Here is a 22,334-nt window from a genome sequence, read left to right on the forward strand (position 1 = left end):
GTTTGAGAAGCGCTGTTAAAAGTCGTGCAACCCACGGCAAAAGCCACTTTTTTTTTCGGTTGGAACCTGTATTTTTTAATAGTTGAAACGTAAAAAATGTTAGGGTACAATTAAAAATGAATATTAAACAAGAATTATATTACTTTACAATAAAAATATATAATATTTACAACAATAAGTTAAAAATGGTCTTGAATACATAAAAATAAATAAAAATCCTTCATGTGGTCCACTCCTAGATTGGCCACACTGTTGAATGAAATGGAGACAATCGAACTGGTAAACGTCTCATCAAGCCACTTCATGCATTAGCTTGTTGAACATAGATGGCATTGTCAGGCTGATCATCTTCGCGGTCCATATCTCTGCAATCCAATGTGTAATCAAATTACTGGATGTAGGTTCTGACTCTAACAAATACTTTGAGCTAGTGGTGTAATCAAAAGAATCCAACAAGTATCTCTGCTACCAAAAAGAACAAAATAAATAAATAAACATATATTGGAGCAGCAGGAACCTTGTATCAAAGAAATTGAATGGTAAAGAGAAAAAACAATACAATGATTTAGAACATGAATTCTGTTTCCATTGGTTCGGGTGCCTCTACAACATTCGTAAACCTCTGTCAGAAGAAATTGGTACAGAGAGAAAACAGATTACAAGTGTAACCATGAAGGGGACCTTTCAATTACAAGCCAACAGAAACCAATAATACAAGCCAAAAGTTCACCAATTTCAATTGGGTTTTCCTTATGTTAGAAGCAGCAAAGGAGTTAACAGAATCAACAAAAAGATGATACCAAACAAAATGCCAGCAATTCCCAGAAGAAACTGAAAGTTTCACTTCAGTTTCAACAAGCCAGAAAATTGGTGCGTTGAAACTACTAATACTCTAAGTAAATCATCAACTTTGAATGTTTTGACAGCTTTTTGAACAGGTCAACTCAGCCAAGCTTTCAGTCAGGCCACAAGTTTTTTGAACAATGTACAAAAGAAAATCTACACAGCAATATGCCAGGACTACAACACTTCTTGTTTGCATATCATACCTTTCACATTTTATGTTGAACAGCTTGTCAGTAGTGTGGCAAACCTAGGATGTAATGATGAGTGAATAGAATCAAAGCTGTTGGTGAGTAGTAATGGTTGCTGAGAACACACGCGTGTTGCTCGCCTGTACTGGGGGAGATCAATATTCTCTGATTGAGGTGAATTTTCATATCCAGTGTCATCTCTTGGATATCCAATTTCCAATATATGTTCTTCGAAGTTTCCTGGAATGGAAAAGCATTAAAAAGACAAATACAAGGGAGGAAAAAAATAGATATTTATGACAACAGTTTGGTCGGTTTTGTTTCGTGACATATTGTCAAAAGAATTTGCCATGTTAGTCCACATACAAATATAGAACATAAACATCGCCTTATTCAAAATTTTAGTTGATAGAAAATACTTTTACTCCTGTCATATGCTTAAAAGGACTTATAGAGTCCCTTTTCCTGGGTTTAAAGATTGTTCTTTTCCGATTTGGCCATAAGGATCAGACACCCATATTCCAGGACTTTTGTGGCTGGTTTTGTCTTTCCTGAAACCTGTGTTTGGAAATGATAATTAAATTGATTTTAGAAAAATAGAAATATGGTAAATGTTTGGTTTTGATACCCTTATGTAGGAATGTGGGAGTTTTATCCTAATTAGGTTAATACTTGACTTTGGGAGGGTTTAAAGGAGATTCGTTGTTTTCTAGACTTTTCAGAAATGTTCCAGTTGCTTTACGTGAGAAAGTAGTATTTCAACTTTAGTGGAAAGCTTAATTCTTTATAACAATGCGTGATGCGTGGGGTGTGGTAACCATGCAATGGTTATGGTGCATCAGGGAGGCACTAGCTTCAGGCGAATCAGTTAAGAATTACTCAAAAGAGTGTTTTCTTCTCTCAAAATCAAATTAATTGTTGATTGTGAACACTTTTCTTAAACTAACCTACGAAACCAAAATATAACACCACATTTTAAATGTGCAAACCAAAGGCTATACAGAACAGGGAACAGGTAAAATCTGCAGAGCTGACAACACACCTACTGTCGTGCAGCTTCATCATCAATTGTTACAAAACAAATAAAGTTTTTATTACAAACTTAGCAATAACTATGATGGAAAAGATACTTCTTCTCCCTCATGAACCAAATCCTAAAAACACCAAGTGCACAATCGGTAACTCTTTCGTAAAAAAGAATACAAAGGCGATGCACAGCAAGTGTTACTATGACATGCAAGTCCTATGCTCATCAGCACATATGGATCCCCATGGACTACTTTTAAGTTGCAACAAACAGAGGATTTGGCACTACTGACTGCTAGCACTCTGTCACAAGAGTTGCACCAATACTCATTGCCGGTTGCTGCTAAATACTATCAAATATAATGTTACTAAGGCATTCTCATTCCTTTTTCTGTTTCTGATGCTTAAGTTAGTAATGCTTCAAGTACATGAAACAAGAATCTAATTGGATTTTTTGGGAAAAAAGATAAAGAAAATTGAATTTTGAGATAGTTTACCATCACCAGAGGCTGGATCCTTATTGGCGGCAGAAATCCAACTTAACCATAATGTTACAAGTTCCTTGCTTTTGTTGTAGGGTGAAATTTTAACATTCTCTATCCTAAGATGTTTGCAGACGGACTTGTTTATAAGGATGTAACATGCATTATAAGTTCTTGCCTCAATTGTTTTTCTTTACAAATATCACATTCTATATACTGAATAAGAATCATTTTACTGAAAAATTTTAGTAGATAACAAAGATAGCTGCAACTTACAGTTAATATATTCGAAATGCACATCCTACAATCATATCCCATAAAAAAAGAATAGATTTCTTTAGATCATCAATGTATCAAAAGCTAGAAACAATAGCTGATTTCTACTTTCCAGAGAAGTTTGCAAAAATTATAGTGGAAGTAGCCTTACCAAAAATTATTGCCAAACCATGGATTGAATAGTTAGGATTTTCTGATAAAATTGATTCTTTAGAACCTTATGTAAGCAATAGATGATGGGCCTAACTGATGGATGGCCTGCTGCCGACTAGGCTTACTTTTCCATAAATTATGTTGACTGTCCACTAAGTTGTATTGTTCGGATGGTATGAATCATTTTATTGGTGAGATTTGTACATGGTGGCCTAAGAAATGTGCTTTGGACCTAATGCACAGCCCATATTGCTTGGTTAGACAGGCCAAGTGTCCCCTTGCAGGTAGAAAATTACATGTTATGGTGCCTTGAGAGCAGAAGATCATTTCCACACATCTTTTTGGCATCACAAAAGTCCAACTAAAAAATCACCACATAGGAACAAGTGATTACTCTTACACACTATGTACATAGATATGGGAAGGTGAAAGAACTCTTATGTGTGTGATAATTGAAAAATACAAAGCATAAAAATATACATAAAACATCACTCTTCTTCGTTTGAATGTTTGCTTAAACCATTGGAAAGAAAAAAAGAAGGAAAAAAAAAAAACACAACCAGGCTAGGTAGGGTACATTGGTTTTAGATCATCCAGCTCATAGATTAGGTTATCATGTTGATGAGGTGTTCAAAAAATTGAAAACAAAGAGATAACCAACAGTTTTTTTTTTTTGGCAGAAAGGTGGGAGCGCACCACCTGTAATTTTATTGATTTAAAATTGTTGTGTACAACCATTATGGTAGGTGCAAATACAAGAAACAACTGCCACACATATCATATAGAACAAGCAAAATACACAAAATTATAAAAAGTAGAAAACAACTATGGTAGACAAACTATACAAACATATTTACCCTAGCTCCAATCATCTTACCGTCATTGCTATTTAGCAAACACCATGGAAGGAAAAATTAAGGAAAGCATTCCATCAATAAATATATAGAATTCTCTCCTTCCTTTCCTCCAAAGTGCTAGAGTCCAAAAAAGCATCCCTACACCTGCTCCGTATCCAACTCCAAATCCTATCCACATTAATTCCCAATCATATTTCCTTTCAGATTGCAATGTTGACAGAGTGGGCGATGGTGCACTCTTTGCATCTTCGCATTTCTTTGATAATGGAGGTCCACACAATCCTAAGTTCTCTTTGAACGATTCATTGTTAAATGTAAGAAATTGCCGACTTTGTGGTATTTTTCCCACGAGGAAATTTTGTGAGACATTCAACACCGCAAGGAATGTTAGGTCTGTTAGCTGCCAAGGTATCTCTCCTGACAATTTATTATGTGAGAGATCTAATGACTCCAGATCCCTTAGGTTCTGAAGTGATCTTGGAATTCTGCCTGTTAAATAATTGTTGGACATATTGAGCACATGGAGTGACTTTAGATCCCCAGTTGATTTTGGGATATTCCCCTGAAATTTGTTCTTTGAGAGATCCACTACAGTGAACGCAGTAAGGATCTTTACCACTTCCATCAGAAGCCCTTTGTTGACTACAGATACTTTGTTTTGATAGTATATGGAACTTCCGCTTATCATTTTGCCAAGGACCAAAGATTGGGATTTGTCATCATCCATCATCGCCTTCCAGCTCTTGAACATATTTGATGGCAAATTACCCTCAAAGCTATTGAAAGAGAGGTCGAAAATTTGTAACAGTGGGAAATGATGATTTGTTAGAGGATGCCCAATGGTGCCATGAAATTGGTTGGATCTCAAGACGAGAACACGCAACTGGGACAAAGCTCCCAACCATAAAGGGAAGGTGTCATGTATCTGATTATTTCCAAGGTTTAATACCTCCAACATTTTGCAATTAGCCAAAGACCTTGGCACTTGGCCCTCTAATTGATTCCCACTGAGATCAAGCGTTTGTATGTTGCATCCCTCTTTAAATGTCTGAAGTAAGGTGCCATTGAAAGCATTTCCTTGAAGATTCAACACATTAAGTCTACCACCAATCTCACCCAAACATGGTGGAATCTGACCGATGAAGTTGTTGTGAGATAAATCAAGGACTGCTAGGGATGTTGCATTGCAAACTGATCGAGGGATTTCACCACCAAGGCTATTGTTTGAAACTGAAAAGAAAAAGATGGAAGGGGGTGGGATAGGAAGTGAGCCTTCTAGCTTGTTGGAGCTAATGTCCAGAACACTGAAGTCAATGATCAACAAAAGATGGGGAGATGGTTCTATTCTCTGTAGAACATTGTGAGAAAGATTTAAAGAGTTTAAAGACCCATTGCCAACCTCCCATATCCATTTGGGTATTTCACCACTAATTTTATTATTGGAAAGGTCCAATTTACTCAACTGCACTTGATTTCTCAAGAAATTTGGAAATGTGCTGATGTTGCAAGAACGTAACAACAAAGATTGAAACTGGGGTATGGAAACAAATGTGGAATTACCACTGCCATATTGGACTGACAAGTTGTTATCTGAAAGATCCAGATAGTGAAGTTTTTTGAGGTTTTGAAATAAGCCTAGCTCCACAACGCCACTGAAATCATTGGAAGAAACGTAAAGTTCTCGAAGGTTGGTAAGTTGAAAGATAAATCTGGGTATCATACCCTGCAATTTATTGTTACCCAAGTGGATGTACTCCAGCTGTGAAGAAGAGGCATTGTGAAACTCGCCAAGTTGACCGCTGAGTTGGTTACCTCTGAGAACCAACCTTTGTAATGATGGGAGTGAAAACAATGATGATGGAATGGTCCCATTAAGCAAATTATTCCATAAGCTGATCACTTTGAGATTCAGAAGCTCGTTTCCAGATGAAGAAGGAATTGGGCCGCTCAATTTATTGGATGAAAGATACAGATATTGCAGTTTGGTAAGGTTCAAAAGTGAGGATGGTAATGATCCTGACAAGTTGCAATTGCTGAGGCGTAAATGAGTCAAGAATTCGAGATTACTGAGAGAATCTATTGCAGAGGAGAGATTGTTATAGCTGAGGTCAAGTTCAGATAAGAAATGGAGCTGTGAAAGGGAAGAATAGATGGAGCTTGAAAGACCACAGGCTTGTAAGATCAACTTGCGGAGACTCCCTGGGAAGCTGGGCACTGCTGAGGATAGATTATTATAGGTGAGGTCGAGTTCAGATAAGAAATGGAGCTGTGAAAGGGAAGAATAGATGGAGCTTGAAAGACCACAATCTTGTAAGATCAACTTGCGGAGACTCCCTGGGAAGCCGGGCACTGCAGAGGACAGATTGTTATAGGTGAGGTCGAGTTCAAATAAGAAATGGAGCCGTGAAAGGGAAGAATAGATGGAGCTTGAAAGACCACATTCTTGTAAGATCAACTTGCGGAGACTCCCTGGGAAGCTGGGCACTGCAGAGGAGAGATTGTTTCGACTGAGATCGAGTTCAGATAAGAAATGGAGCTGTGAAAGGGAAGAATAGATGGAGCTTGAAAGACCACAATCTTGTAAGATCAACTTGCGGAGACTCCCTGGGAAGCTGGGCACTGCTGAGGATAGATTATTATAGGTGAGGTCGAGTTCAGATAAGAAATGGAGCTGTGAAAGGGAAGAATAGATGGAGCTTGAAAGACCACATTCTTGTAAGATCAACTTGCGGAGACTCCCTGGGAAGCTGGGCACTGCAGAGGAGAGATTGTTATAGCTGAGGTCGAGTTCAGATAAGAAATGGAGCTGTGAAAGGGAAGAATAGATGGAGCTTGAAAGACCACATTCTTGTAAGATCAACTTGCGGAGACTCCCTGGGAAGCTGGGCACTGCAGAGGAGAGTTTGTTTCGACTGAGATCGAGTTCAGATAAGAAATGGAGCTGTGAAAGGAAAGAATAGATGGAGCCTGAAAGAAGACAATCTTGTAAGCTCAAGTTGCGGAGAGGAGGATGTGGGAAGAATAAGGGCTGGCCCCACTCACTACCCAGTGCTAAGATGTCTACCCAGTCCAGATAGAGTTCACTCAGATTGGAAAGGTTTTGGACGACTGCCCCAAGGCTTGGGTTTTCGAGTTTCGGGAATTTAAAGGATGAACCATTGTCATATTCATTGAAAGAAAGATCGAGAGAAACCAAAGTGATCAAGCGGGAGATTTCCAGTGGGATTTGGCCATAAAAGGATAAGTGAGAGAGGTTGAGATGGGTCAAACTGGTGAGCTGGTCAAACCCAGATGGGATTGGAGAGCCATCAAAATCATTGTAAGCGAGGTTGAGCTTCTGCAGGCTCCGAAGACGAAAGAGGCTTCCAAAATCAATCCGACCAGAGATATGGAGCTCACTGAGGTCGAGGCTGATCACGTGACCAGTGGGTCCATCGCACGTGATGCGTTCCCAAGAGCAGCAATCGGTATTGTTTGAATTCCAAGAGGGGAGAGGACGGAAATCAAAGCCATTCTTTAAGTGGAGCAAAGCAGAGAAGTGGTGATGGTTGCATTGTTGGGTAGTGAGAAAGAGAAGAGATGATAAAAAGAAGAGAATGAGAAATGATGGGTTTTTAGAAAAAAAGAGGAGAGCCATTAGTCGATAATGGATGGGTGTGGGTGTGTGGGATATGTAACGCTTTATTTATAGACAGAAAGTGAGGAGTTTTTACTGCTGTTAAGACTCGTACGTGTGAAATACGAGAGCCGCTCATGAGAGTAGTCATTAGAGAAGGATAAAGAGCTGTGGGTTTTAACATACAAGCGGATTGGCTGGCGTACCACACACCACCGACCTGGCTGATATGTTGACGTCACCAAGTTACGTGGAGCCCACTTTGATTCATGTATTGTATATCCATGCCGTCCATCCATATTTATGCTCCTTTTGAGGTCATTAACACACACACACACACAAAAATAGCACTTCCAAATCTCAAGTGGACCACATTGCTGATTAAATTCCCACCATTAAAAAATTCCTAAGGCCCACTGTAATACCCACCATGAGTTTATTTTCCATCAAACCTGTTGATAAGGACACAATGACATGAATGAAGGGAAAAACAAATATCAGCTTCATCAAAAACTTTTGTAGCCCACAAAATTTGTTTAGTGGTGGATGTTCAACAACTACTGTTTCTCCGTTACGGTCCACCTGAGATTTAGATCTGCTTCATTTCTTGGCTCATGCTCTAAAATTATCTAACTGATGGAAGATGTTGATGTACAATACATACATTTCAGAGCTTATACAATACCACCAATGTAGTGCAATGCAAAAGAGGGACAGGAGCTAGCGGATTGCCCACCGAGCAGAGTGGCTACCGGTCGCTGCTATATAGGGCCTATCATGATGTAGGTGTTTAATCGACACTGTCCATCCATTTTACTAAGATAATTTTAGGGCATGAGCCCAAAAATGAAGGAGATTCAGTTCTCAGGTGCACCATTCCATTCTGGAGGAAACATTGGTGGGCATTCAATTAACTGGATGACAAATGAACATCATGATGACCATTATGGTGGGCCTCAGGGAGTTTGTAATGGTGGGCATTCAATTAGCATAGTTTCTTATGGTATGGTCCACCTGAGATTTGGATCTTCTTAATTTTTGGGTTCATGGCCTAGAAGAAGCTGGAAAATGGATGGATGTCCTCGATATACAATAAATACATCAAGACGGGCCCACGGTCAGGGCCACGCTAAATCAAGAAATCCTCATCCTAGCTATGCAATATGCGTTTAGAGAAAATTGTTAAATTTTTTTTTCTTTATTAATTGGTGGATATTTTAGTCAATTTATAAAAAATCAAAACGCAAGTGGGAGAAAAGTAACATAAGGTACTCTTGACAATAACTTCATTAATGAAGTACCTTAATGAAAATTTAATTTATAAAAGTATCAGGATGTAAATGCCATGTTAATAAAGTACCATTTTGTAAAATTCCTTTGAGAGAATTTAAATAAGCTGCATGACAGAAGCGGTGTTGGGAGTTTGGGATGTGTAGGATTATTTATAGACAAAAAGTGAAGAGGTTACTACTGTTAAGACTCATACGTGTGAAATACGAGAGCCGTGCCCGTTTGATTTTCCAAATTCCCTGTAATTGGGTAATATATGTGGGGCCCACCATCAAGTATGTGGCTTATCCACACTGTCCATTCATTATGTCAGCTGAATTTAGTTCATTAGAAAACAATCGAGGAAGATCCAAATCTCAAGTGGACCACACCACATGGAAAAGGGAATTTAACACCTACCGTTAAAAACTTCATGGGGCCACTCTTTCCTTTGGTGTGGGCCACTTGAGATTTGGATATAAATTATTTTTGGACTCGTTTGCTAAAATGATCTCATCAAATAAATGAACGGCGTGGATATAATAAATAAAGCATTGTGATGCCATGCAACTTTGATCTCATTTGGCGAGCTCGGCGAGCGTCCGCGGAACGGGGATTTCCAGCCAAAGCCTTTCCCAGGAAGTTCCTGCGCTGTGATGCTAAGTGGGCTCCACCGTGATGTCTATGAGAAATCCACACCGTGCATCCATTTTGAGAGATTATTTTAGGATATAAGACCAAAAATGAGATGGATCCAGAAATCAAGTGCGCCGCACGGGAGGAAACAGTAGGAATACAGTGACCACGATTTGAAACATTAGTATGGCCAGAAAGTTTCATCTCAGGCAAACTTTCGGGTGTTTTCACTTCATCACAGTGGTAATGACCTTATAAACGGTTTGGATGGCATATAAACATCAAGCTAGATTTGGATTGCATTGTTGGTACTTGTTAGTGGTTGATGTTCTATAAGCCTACCGTAATGTATATTTTTTATGCACTTATATGGACAATACCATAGGAAACAATGGTGATCGACTGCCCACCATACTTCGTGGTTGGTTAAAACATTTCCCGATTAGGTGCGCCTGGGTCTCACCCACCACAGTGTGGTCCTGACTGTGGAGCCCACGTTGATGCATGTATTGTATATCCAAGCTGTCCATCCATATTTCTGCTCCTTTTGAGGGCATTAAGCAAAAAAAAGAAAAAGAAAAAGACCACGTCCAAATCTCAAGTGGACCACAGTGCTGATTGAATTCCCACCATTAAAAATTTCCAAGGGCTCAATGTAATACCCACCATGAGTTTATTTGCCATCAAACCTGTTGATAGGGACCCAATGACCTGGATGAAGGGAAAAACAAATATCAGCTTCATCAAAAACTTTTGTAGCCCACAAAAAAATTTTAGCAGTTGAGATTCAACAACTACTGTTCCTACAATATGGTTCACCAGATATTTGGATCTACTTCATTTTTTGGCTCATGTTCTAAAATGATCTGAAAAAAAAACTGATGAAAGATGTTGATATACAATATGTACATCATGGTAGGGCTCATACAATACCACCTATATATTACAACCGAAAAGAGAGACCGGAGGCGGATCGCCTACGTACCATGTCACTAGCGAGTGGCTACTGATCGCTGCTATTTAGGGCCGATCATGATGTACTTATTTAATCCACACTGTCCATCCATTTTACTAAGATAATTTTAGGGCATGAGCCCACAAATGAAGGAGATTCAATTCTCATGTGGAACATTTTAGAGGAAACAGTGGTGATTAAAGGGCCACCATTAAAAACTTCTTATAGGTTATATGAGTTTTGGATCAAGCAGGTTTCAATTTTTATCCTTCATCCATGACTGTGTTCTTATCAACGGTGGATGACAAATGAACATCATGATGAGCATTATGGCGGGCATTCAATTAGCATCCTTTCTTATGGTATGGTCCACCAGAGATTTGGATCCTCTTAATTTTTGGGTTCATGACCTAGAAGAAGCTGGAAAATGGATGGATGGCCTTGATATACAATACATACTTCAAGGTGGGCCGACAGTCATGGCCCCACCCAATCCGGAAACCTCATCCAAACTATGCAATCCACGTCCAAAGATTTTTTTTTTTCATTTTTTTGTATTTTTATAATATTATTAATTACTAATTATACTTTTAGATGTCTATTTAATTCTTTTTAAGTAATTTTATTAAGTGTTGGATATTTTGATTATTTTAGAAAAAATCATAAGGGAAGTGGGAGAGAACTAGCAGAAGGTACCTTGACAATAACTTAGGGCTGTACAAGCTAGCTCAAAAAGCTCGCTCGGCTCGGCTTGACTCAGCTCGAATGGCAACCCGAGGCGAGCCAAGCTTCATACGACCTAGCTCGTTTTAAAAATGAGCCGAGTTCGATCATAGTGGATCATGACTCGACTTGACCCGACTCGAATATTATATATATATATATATATATATATATATATATATATATATATAATTAAAACTGAAACCCTACCCTATTCGTCTATCCCTTTCTTACCATTTTCCCTTCATTACCTAACTTGCACACTTCTGAGCTCTGCTCTCTCCCTCTCTTGTGCTCGAGCTCCATAGTCCTCTCTCTCTCTCTCTCTCTCTCTCTCTCTCTCTCTTACCCACTCACTCGAGCTCTTTCTCTCTCAGCACCAACAATAAGGTACCTCTATAGCTTTATCTAATATATATATATATATATATATATATATATATATATATATATATATAATAATAATAATAATAATAATAATAATAATAATAATTGAATATTTGATTTAGGAGTTGGATCAAGTGTGGGTTGGGTTAGTTAGGTCGGGTGCAGGTTAGGTGCTGGGTTAGGTCGGGTTAGGAGCAGGCTCAACTCGACTCGACTCAATCCACTAGCTCGCATCGAGCTTGACTTGAAAGGTTTAGCAAATAATCCAAGCTCCATTGGTAAGCTTGACACTGAGCTCGAGCTTGAGGAGAGTACGGACTAGTCAAGCCAAGCTTAATTGGCCCACCTCGACTTGACTCAGCTCGATGTACAGCCCTACGATAACTTCGTTAAAGAAGTACCTTAACAAAATTTTAATTTATAAAGGTATCAGGATGTAAATGCCACCTTAATAAGGTGTCATTTTGTAAAAATCTTTTGATATAATTTAAATAAGCTACATGACAGAAATAGTGAGGATTGAACATCAACAGTTGAAATGATTGTGCAGTATTGAAGTTTTAGATCAGGCTAATACTTTTGTATTTTCAGATCCTCCTAGTAAAAGTGACTTTACGAATAGTATAGATGATATATAAACATGATAGAACTAGGGAGGTTTCAACGGTAAGCATTTTCCTACTTGCTTTTTCTTGCTGTATGACCCACTTGAGTTTTGGATCTACTTCATATTTTGGTTAATGTCATAACAGAGTCTGGAAAAATGGATGGACAAGTGGATTTCTCACAAACATCATAGCCGACCCCACTTAGCTTCTGAGTAGGGAACTTTGGGCCGCATTTTCCTGTTGTGTTGCCACTTAAAGTTTTGGATCTGCCTCATTTTTGGGCTCATTCCCTAACAAAGCCTGGAAAAATGGATGGACGGAGTGCATTTCTCACAAACATCATAGTTTGGCCCTACTTAGCTTATAAGTACAGGAACTTCCAGCCACAATCTGTCCAAGCAATCCATGCACTGGATTTAGATATTCAGACGGTCCTGATCCTTTTATGCAACATAGATGGATAAGGTGGATTTCTCACAAATTTCACATTGACCCCACTCAGCTTTTGAGCATAGAAACTTCCTGTGACAGGTTGTCCTAAGTAATCTGCATCCCACATTTTGATATTTAGATGGACCAGATCCTTTTAGGCAAGGCATCTACACACTGATAATCAACTGACTACATAAACTAGCATCATTGGTCGTGATCATTCAAGGAAAACAGCGTCAAGTGCCCCATTTACCATCTCTATCTTATAACCGCCATCAGTCCATTTTTCTTCAAATGGAACACTTCCACACGCAACAAATATACATGCATGAATTTGATATTGCCCATTAGACATGGGTCCAACATGTTTTAATTTCCAAATGCTCTTGGAATTCCTAACCCAACAATTTCACCGGGTCAAGCAAGCCATGACCATAAGTAGGTCAAGCACGAGACACCATTTATTCATGCAAAAGTGTCCATGCACCTTTTTTTTTTTTTTTTTTCCATTTTTAACTATTAACAACCCTCATTTCTCCATTTCTTACTAAGTTCATAAATTATAGTTAGCAAACACACATAACACATATACATGCAGAACTATATATACAAAACTGGATGAAAACTCTCGTAAGCCTCGCCAATGTAAACAATGTAAAAATATTGAGTTCAAGCCATGTGTTGTGCCTGGGTTTTGGATTAGGTTGTTTTTGAACTCTGGTTTTCACTGGCTCATTTAATGAGCAGAAGGCTCTAATGAGGTAATTAGTCTGGATGATTTTACTATTGATTAACAGCTTTGATGAAAGATACACTTTGATGTCTCCACACACAAACCTATGGTTGGTATCCAATTCCCATTATTGTGCTCCACTTGAGTTATGGATCTGGTTGGTTTTTCCCCTGGGGGACCCAAATCCAGCACATAACCTGATGGACAGAGTGGATGTTACATATATAACATTATAGCCCCACATAGCTTTTAAGAGTCACATGTATAAATTAGGAGAGTCACTTATCAACTCTATACGGAAGTGATCGTCATTAATTTATGTGGGTCCCACCATGATGTATGTGTTGTATCCACACTGTCCATCCATTTGGAGTTATATCATTTTAGGGCATGATCCAAAGCTATAGTGGACCCACCAAAGAAAATAGTGGAGAGGGTGACACCCACTGTTGAAACCTTCCTAAGGTCCACCATGATGTTTATTTGACATCCAACTTGTTCATAACTTAAAACAGATATTAAAGAAGAGAAAAAACAAATATCATCTTGATTAAAAACTTTTGTGGCCCTCAGAAGTTTTTTAATGGTGGGCGTCACTCTCTCCACTGTTTTCTTTGGTGGGGTCCACTCAAGCTTTGGATCTAACTCATTCTTTGGATGCCCTAAAATAGTCTCTACAAATGGATTGATGGTGTGGATACAAAACATACATCATGGGGGGACCCATAGGACTTAGTATAGCAAAAAAAAAAAAAAAGCTTAGTATAACGAGTCTTGCTACTCGGGGTGGGGCACACAGAGATGTTTGTGAGAAATCCACCACGTTCATCCATTTTGAGTATTTCTTTTAAGAAATTTGACAAAAAAGAGGTGGATCTAAAACTCAAGTGGGTCACACGAGAGGGAAAATTGGAGGAAAATTTTCCTACCGGTGAAACTTTTCTGGGCTCCACCTTGATGTTTTTATGCAATCCAAACCGTTTATAAGGTCATTAACATTGGAATGAAGTGAAAATAGCAAAAACAGTTTCCTTAAATAAAAATTTTATCACCCCAAGAATAATTTTATTGCCCCAAGAATGTTTCAACAATTCACAATGAATCCCCACCGTTTCCTCTCATGTATATACACATCATTTTTTGTAGCATATCCTAAAATGAGCTTCAAGGCAGATGAACGGGGTGGATTTCTCACAAAAATATCGGTGGGCCCCACCCAGCATCCTTGTGTAACTTCCCACATAAGGCTTTGGCAGGAAATCCGCATCCATTATTTGTAGCATATCCTAAAACGATCTCTCAAAGCGGATGAACGGGGTGAAGTTCTCACAAAAATCTCAGTGGGCCCCACCTAGCATCCTTGTGCAGTAACTTCCCACATAAGGCTTTGGCAGGAAATCCACGTCCATTAGATGATAGGCCTGATTCTTTAAGGCAAGGCTTCTACATGGTCAGGATTGCCTGATCAATGCTCAATCTTACTAGATTGCTAACATGCATGTTCCAAGTGGATGCTATCATAGCGGTATCTCTATTCTACCATGACTAAAGACTTTCAACCATGATATCTACTTACTTCGTATTCTACCATGACTAAAGACTTTCAATCATGATATCTACTTACTACGAATGCTTTTGTAAAGAAGTTGTGGTACACAATGTTATGAATGGAAACTGATTGAGGCAGATCCAAAACTCAAGTGGATCATATTAAAGAAAGAAAGCACTGGGGATAATGAAGCCCACCATTGAAACCTTCATAGGGCCTACCATTATGATTATTCGCCACACAACCTGTTCATAAGGTCACACATGTACAGATCTAGATGAAGGAAAATCCAAAACTCAGCTTGATCCAAAACTCACGTGGCCCCAAGAAGTTTTCAAGGGCAGGAGTTCAATCCTAACTGATTTTAGTGGTGTGGTCCACTGGAGTTCTGGATCAGCCTCATTTTTTGGCCAATACCCTAAAATGATCTTGAAAATTGTATAGCTGGTGTAGATTGACACATATCATACTGGGTCTCATAGAACTTGGTGACATAACACAGCGTTGAGATTTGCCGTGCTTGGCACACCCGGCAATATGCTTTGTGAATGAATGTGGAAAGCAGAGGTGTGAATTAAAGCCATATGGAATTATTGAATTTGGACCGCCCATCTCACCTAGAAATCTTAACAACAAAATCCTTGTCTATCATTAATGGATCCTAGCCATCCATTGAGACAACCAACATGGTTAGATCTAGGTTGTCCATCTAACCACCATAACCATGGACCCCAAGCAAATGATTTAGACTCCGCGACAACCACAAAGGATGGTTTTTTTTTTTTTTTTTTTTAGGGGGGGGGGGAGAATTAGCTTGTTAGTACACATCCACTTTCAGTGCACTGCCCAAAGGATGTTTGAGCAACTGGATGCAACCCATCTACTTGGATGACATGAACACTAGATCCTTGCCTTTGGGCGGTCAGATTGGATTAAGTCATTAGTTATAGTTGTCTAGTCTGGACCCTTGGGACACCAATCCATTTACATGACTAAAACAGCAATATCTGAAGTTATTCAATTATTTAAAGAGATAAGACCTCCATAAAAGATGATTGGATTGGATAAACTCAAACACCATTGGAAGTCGCCTATTAATTCAATAGTATGGAAAATTATTCAAATAACGATACTTCAATCATCTCATTAACTCCACTATCTCATCCTTAATTATTAACTCTTAAAGTTGCTAATTTATCCTCTTGTGAGGAAAAAGTTGATCATGATAGTACGAAAACTATCTAGGGAGGGACCATGGAAAGGTATGTAACATTCATTACTCACTTTGTGGGCCCTAAATTTCTATTGACACTTTAAATTGGACACATTGGGTACTACCTTCACTAGGACCTAGATAGAGACGAGTGGCCTTCTTAGGGGCTCTATGGGGCACACCGTGATGCGTATGTTTTATCCACACCTTCCATCCATTTTGATAGATCATTTTAGGATGTGAAACCAAAAAAGAGACAAATTGAAGGCTCAAGTGAACCACACCATTGGAAGCAGTGGGGATTAAAAGCCTATCATTGAAAATTCTTTCGGGCTATAAAAAGTTGTGGATCAAGCTGATATTTATCTTTTCCTTCATCGACCTTATTAATAATTTGGATGGCAAATAAACATCACCATGAGTACTAGGAAGTTTTCAGTGGTAAGAATTTAGTCTCCACTCTATGTGTTGTGGCCCACTTGAACTTGGATCTGCTTTCCTTTTAGGTTCATGCCCTAAAATAATCTATCAAAATAGATGGACAGCGCAGATAAAACATATACATCACAACAGGCCCCACAAAGACCCTAATAGGACCATCCATCTCTAATTAGGTTTTGATAGGGATCGTACTTAATTCACATTCCTAACTAGGTTCTGGTCGAGATCATACTTAATCATCATCCCTTCAACTTGCTACTTTGCCCTCTTTTGAGGAAAAAGAGGGTCATGGTAACATGGAATGATATTAAGGCGGTGATCCATTTACCACTTAATAAAACCCACCATATTCATCTCCATAATTAAGCTTCAAGTCATTATTATGTTCCCTACATTATTGGCCTTCAAGTCACTATTTTTAAGTTGGTTGTCGTAGCCTGAATTCTATTTATGTAGGGACTACTGAAAGGTCCCTAACATCCATTTGTTACGGTGTGGGCTCCACATCTCTATTGACTTTTCAAGTCACCACTTCGTCCCTTTGTGACGAAAAGTTGGCCGTGTTAATATAAAATATATTTAAGTAGGGACCATGGAAAGGTACTTACATTCATTAGCCACTTTATAGGCTTTTTTATTGACTTTTTAAGTCACTACTTTAGCCTTATCATCATGGAAGAATGAAAAATTATTATCATACCGATCCATCCACCACCTCATAAACCCCATTATATTCCCCTCCACTATTGAGTCTTCAAGTCACTAAGATGTCCTTTTCACTATTGAGCCCAAGTCTGCTTTTCAATTGGTCTTGCTAGTGTGAATGCTATTTAGGTAGGATCTAGGAAAATGTAGTTGACATCCATCTATCACATTATGAGGCCTCACTTTTTTATCGACTATTCAAGTCACTATTTTATCCTCTTGTGAGGAAAAAATTGGTCATAATAGTGCCAAATTTATTAAGGTAGAGACCATTAAAAGTTTTAATATCAAGCATCCATCTATCACTTTATGGGCTCCTATTTTTTTCTTGTTTTACCATGTGTTTTGTATTCACATTACTAGTCCTAAGGCTAGATAAGGAGATTTTGGATCCACATCAGGTAGGATGGGTTCTCAAAAAAGTTCGCACGTAGTACGTACGAACTAGTTCGAAGGTGAGCGTTTCCATGTGTGTGTGTGTGTGTGTGTGTGTATCAACCGGCTGCGGATTGCATCGTTGGTACTGGTTACTGGCGGATGTTCTATGAGCCCTCGTGATAATGTATATTTTTTATACACTTAGGTGGAAACAACGGTGATTGGGTGCCTACTATGAAAAACTTCCTAGAGCCCACTTGACATTTGGATATTCCTTATTCTTATACTCTTGCCCTAAGATGATATGAAAAAATGAGTGGATGGCGTGGATAAATCATATATGGAGCCCATAAAACACCATAAGTGGGTGTCTTTGTAGCAGAGCTGTCAACAGGCCAGATCAGGGAAGAGTCTCTGCCCGGATTTTGAACTCTTTCCGGCCGACTGCTATTCAAAATTCTGTTTTTTCAGGCCAGAGCCCGGCCCACTGACACCCATACTTTGTGATAGGTTAAAACCTTTCTGGATTAGGTGCGCCCTGGTCTCACCCAACGCGGTGTGGTCCTCACTGTGGAGCCCAAGTTGATGGATGCATTGTATATCCAGGCCGTCCATACATATTTCCGCCCCTTTTGAGAGCATTAACACAAATAATAATAATAATAAATAAGCATGTCCAAATCTCAAATGGACTACAGTGCTGATTGAATTCCCACCATTAAAAATTTCCAATGGCCCACTGTAATACCCACCCTGAGTTTATTTGCCATCGAACCTATTGATAAGGACACAATGACCGGATGAAGGGAAAAACAAATATCAGCTTCATACAAAACTTTTGTAGCCCACCAAATGTTTTTAGCAGTGGATGTTCAACAACTATTGTTCCTCAGGCATGGTCCACCTAGATTTGGATCTGCTTCATTTTTTGGCTCATGCTCTAAAATAATAAGGAAAAATTGTTGAAAGATGTTGATATACAATATATGTAAGATTTCTATAAAGTGGGCTTTATTGATTAACGGTCTGGATTGTCCTAAAGGTTGGAAAATGTGAGCGGGTAAACTAGTGGGCCCCACTTCATTGTGATACTTCCATAAAATATGCATAACGGGTGGAATGCTATAGCTGGGATAGGCACACAGCTATTTCAGCTAACTAGGATTTGCTTGTGTGGAGTTTTAATTGGTTTCAAACTCTTTTGCTCTCTGCTAGTATTTAAGAGGGTTGGGTCCCCAATCCAACACCATGACAGGAAGATAATTCCATCATATCTTCAGTAAGGAGGTTTATCCGGTATTCGATTTCCACATTAAGAAATCTACCAATACATACATCACGGCTAATAGAGTACCACCCAATACATTACAAAAGGGAAAGAGAGATGGGAGGCGGATTACCTACTGACAATGCCACTAGCTGGTTTCGATTTTTTATCCTTCATTTAGTTCTGTGTATCCTTATCAAGGAGTTGTATGACAAATAAACATCACGATAAGCATTATGGTGGGCATTAGGGAGTTTGTAATGGTGGCCATTCAATTAGCATAGTTTCTTATGGTACGGTCCACCTGAGATGTGGATCCTCTTAATTTTAGGGTTCATGGCCTAGAAGAAACTGGAAAATGGATGGATAGCCTAGATATAAATTACATACATCAAGATGGGCCCCACGATCAGGGCTGCACTGAATCCGGAAATACTCATCCTAACTATGCAATCGGCGTCCAGAGAAAATTGTTGATTTTTTTTTTTCTTTTTTGTGATTTTTTATAAAAACATTAATTAATAATTTTATTTTTAGATATCTATTTAATTTTTTAAGCAACTTTATTAATTGGTGGATATTTTATTCATTTTAGAAAAAATATAAGGAAAGTGGAAGAAAACTAACAAAAGTACCCTTAACAATAACTTCATTAATGAAGCGCCTTAACGAAAATTTAATTTATAAAGGTAGCAGGTTGTAAATGCTATGTTAATAAGGTACTATTTTGTAAAATTTATTTGATAGATTTAAATGGGCTGCATGACAGAAACATTGAGGATTGAACATCAACCGTTGAACATTTGTGGGGCTATAGAAGTTTTAGATCAAGGTAATACTTTTTGTGTTTTCAATTCCTCCTAATAAGAGTGACTTTATGAACAGAATCAGTATGTATGGATGACATATAAACACAATAGACGTAGGGAGGTCTCAACTATAGGCATTTCTCTGCCCACTTTTTCCTCCTGTGTAGGCAGGTTGTCCTTGGCAATCCGCATCCCACATTCTGGTATTCAGATGGACCTGATCCTTTTAGGGAAGGCATATACACTATCCTGATTGTCTGGTGATTGGCTTTGATCAGGTGGTCACTACTCTATCTTTGCCCCAGTCTCACAAATCAGGGCCAGACATGTATCAAGATGTGAATGATTGATAAAGTGAATTATAGTCACCACATTCTGTATACATATGTGGGCCTGTCTCTTTGAATCAAGGCATCTTCATCATGAGGATTGCCTAGTGAGTGGCTCCGATCTTACACGTGTAACTTTTTCTGTGCGTGTATTGAGTGCCGAAAGAAGGTGCACTGAACAAATGTATGCATGCATGCATGCAAGCACAAATATGATCTTTTGTCATACATCTGATTCATGCACCGTGTCCTACCTTATAAGTTGACTGATGGGATCTTTTTTTGGTTTTTCCAGCAAGCATCTATGCAGTGACCCTACAGTCTGTAAATTCCACGTTATTATCATGTGTGGAGGCATGTACCATGCACAAGTGGGGTCCACTTCACCTTTTATCCATGATGTAATGTGGAAGTTGGGCTTAGGCCTTTTAGACGGATGGGATGAACTTTGCCCTATTTCCAAACACTGATAATCAACTAACTACATGAACGGGTATCATTGGCCGTGATCATTCAAGGGAGGTGGCATTAAGTATCCACCTACCCATCTCTATCTTATAAATACCATCAGTCCATTTTTCTTTAAATGGAACACTTCCACATGCAACACGGCACATATACATGCATGACTTTGACAGTCACCATTAGATGTGGGCCAATATGCTTTAATTTCCAACTGCTCTTGGAATTCCTAACACAACAATCTCACGGGTCAAGCAAGCCATGACCATCAGCATGTGCTTGCCAACTGCTCTTGGAATTCCTAACACAACAATCACACCGGGTCAAGCAAGCGATGACCATCAGCAGGTGCTTGCCAACTGCTCTTGGAATTCCTAACACAACAATCTCACCGGGTCAAGCAAGCCATGACCATCAGCAGGTCAAGCACGTGGCACCATTTATTTATTTATGCGACAGAGTCCTGTACACTTAATCTTCTTTTTCTTTTTTGACTATTGACTGCCCTCATTTCTCCATTACTTACTGAGTTCATAAATTATATTTAACAAACAGTACAAGCTACAAAATAGGATGACAAAGTGTCACGGTTACCTTATCACATGTGGCAATGGATTATAAGATGAGTGGGCAATTGATCAACTCACAGCTTTAAAAGATACACATCATAGTGTTCCTACAAACAAACCAATGGTTTGCATCCCATCCCCACTGTTTCCAATAATGTGACCCACTTTGAATTGTACATTTGGTTGGTTTTTTTGTCCCGAGGCCCCGAATCCAAGAAATAACCTGGTGGACAGGAGTGGATGCTATAACTTTGGGGCCGGATTAAGTACTACCCTCAGCTGTTCCCACGGTATGCCAAAATCGGTTACGTATCGACCATATCGGCCGATACGTAACGGTAACGGTGGGAACCGTTACCCGTTTCGGGTCCGTATCGACCGTTACAATTTTTTGTAACTGTATCGGCCGATACGGGCCCGTTACGGGCGTATCGGCCATTACTGGCCCGTAACGGTCAAAAAACGGTAATTTTTTTTTTTTTTTGCATTTTAAGCTCCGTTTTTGCTGTTTTTTTGAAACTTTTTGCTTCCAAACTGTTTCTCATTCCTTCTACTACTAATTTCGACCAACCTTGGCTGGATATTTGAGGAAAAAACACATTATATTGCAGATTTTGTTAAATCAAACTTAGTGGGCCATTTTTCATAAATTTGTCAAAAATAGGTATTTATACTTTTTTTAATATATTTTGCTGTTTTGATCATCTCATATGATGTATTAATCATAGTAGAATATATTAATATGCATTTTACAGATTTGGGGTGCCATTTAATATTTTTTTAATATTTTTTTCTATTTATGCATGAATTTTGACCCTTTTTTTTTAAATTCGAAAAATCAATTTTTAATAGTTGTTTTGTTGTTTTAATCATGCCATATGATGTGTTAATCATATTAGAACATGTTAATGTGCATTTTACAGATTTGAGGTGCCATTTTATATTTTTTAAATATTTTTTTTTATTTACGCATGAATTTTGCTTCTTTTTTTTTAAATTCAAAAAATCAATTTTTAATGATTGTTTTGTTGTTTTAATCATGCCATATGATGTGTTAATCATAGTAGAACATGTTAATGTGCATTCTACAGATTTGGGGTACCATTTTATATTTTTTTAAATATTTTTTTCTATTTACGCATGAATTTTGCCCCTTTTTTTTTTTAAATCAAAAAATCAATTTTTAATGATTGTTTTGCTGTTTTAATCATGTCATATGATGCGTTAATCATAGTAGAACATGTTAATGTGCATTTTACAGATTTGGGGTACCATTTTATATTTTTTAAATATTTTTTTCTATTTATGCATGAATTTTGCCCCCTTTTTTTTAAAATTCAAAAAATCAATTTTTAATGATTGTTTTGTTGTTTTAATCATGCCATATGATGTGTTAATCATAGTAGAACATGTTAATGTGCATTT

At 38.3% G+C, this 22,334-nt stretch overlaps 1 protein-coding gene and 1 long non-coding RNA gene across 2 annotated transcripts; both read right to left on the bottom strand.

Annotated features, from left to right (window-relative positions):
- Nucleotides 1-119: 119 nt before the first annotated feature.
- Nucleotides 120-2,921, bottom strand: LOC131255758 (uncharacterized). The gene is made up of 2 exons (XR_009176376.1): nt 1,050-2,921; nt 120-603 (listed from the first exon to the last, which is right to left on the bottom strand). It is a non-coding gene; the product is annotated as an uncharacterized LOC131255758 (long non-coding RNA).
- Nucleotides 2,922-3,799: 878 nt separating this feature from the next.
- On the bottom strand, nt 3,800-7,483 carry LOC131255755 (receptor like protein 22-like). The gene has a single exon (XM_058256560.1). It carries the CDS (start codon nt 7,463-7,465, stop codon nt 3,857-3,859), a length of 3,609 nt encoding a protein of 1,202 aa, XP_058112543.1. The 5' UTR covers nt 7,466-7,483; the 3' UTR covers nt 3,800-3,856.
- Nucleotides 7,484-22,334: the final 14,851 nt, after the last annotated feature.

The sequence above is a fragment of the Magnolia sinica genome, chromosome 9 (genome assembly GCF_029962835.1).
Source record: "Magnolia sinica isolate HGM2019 chromosome 9, MsV1, whole genome shotgun sequence".
NCBI classification, from domain to species: domain Eukaryota; kingdom Viridiplantae; phylum Streptophyta; class Magnoliopsida; order Magnoliales; family Magnoliaceae; genus Magnolia; species Magnolia sinica.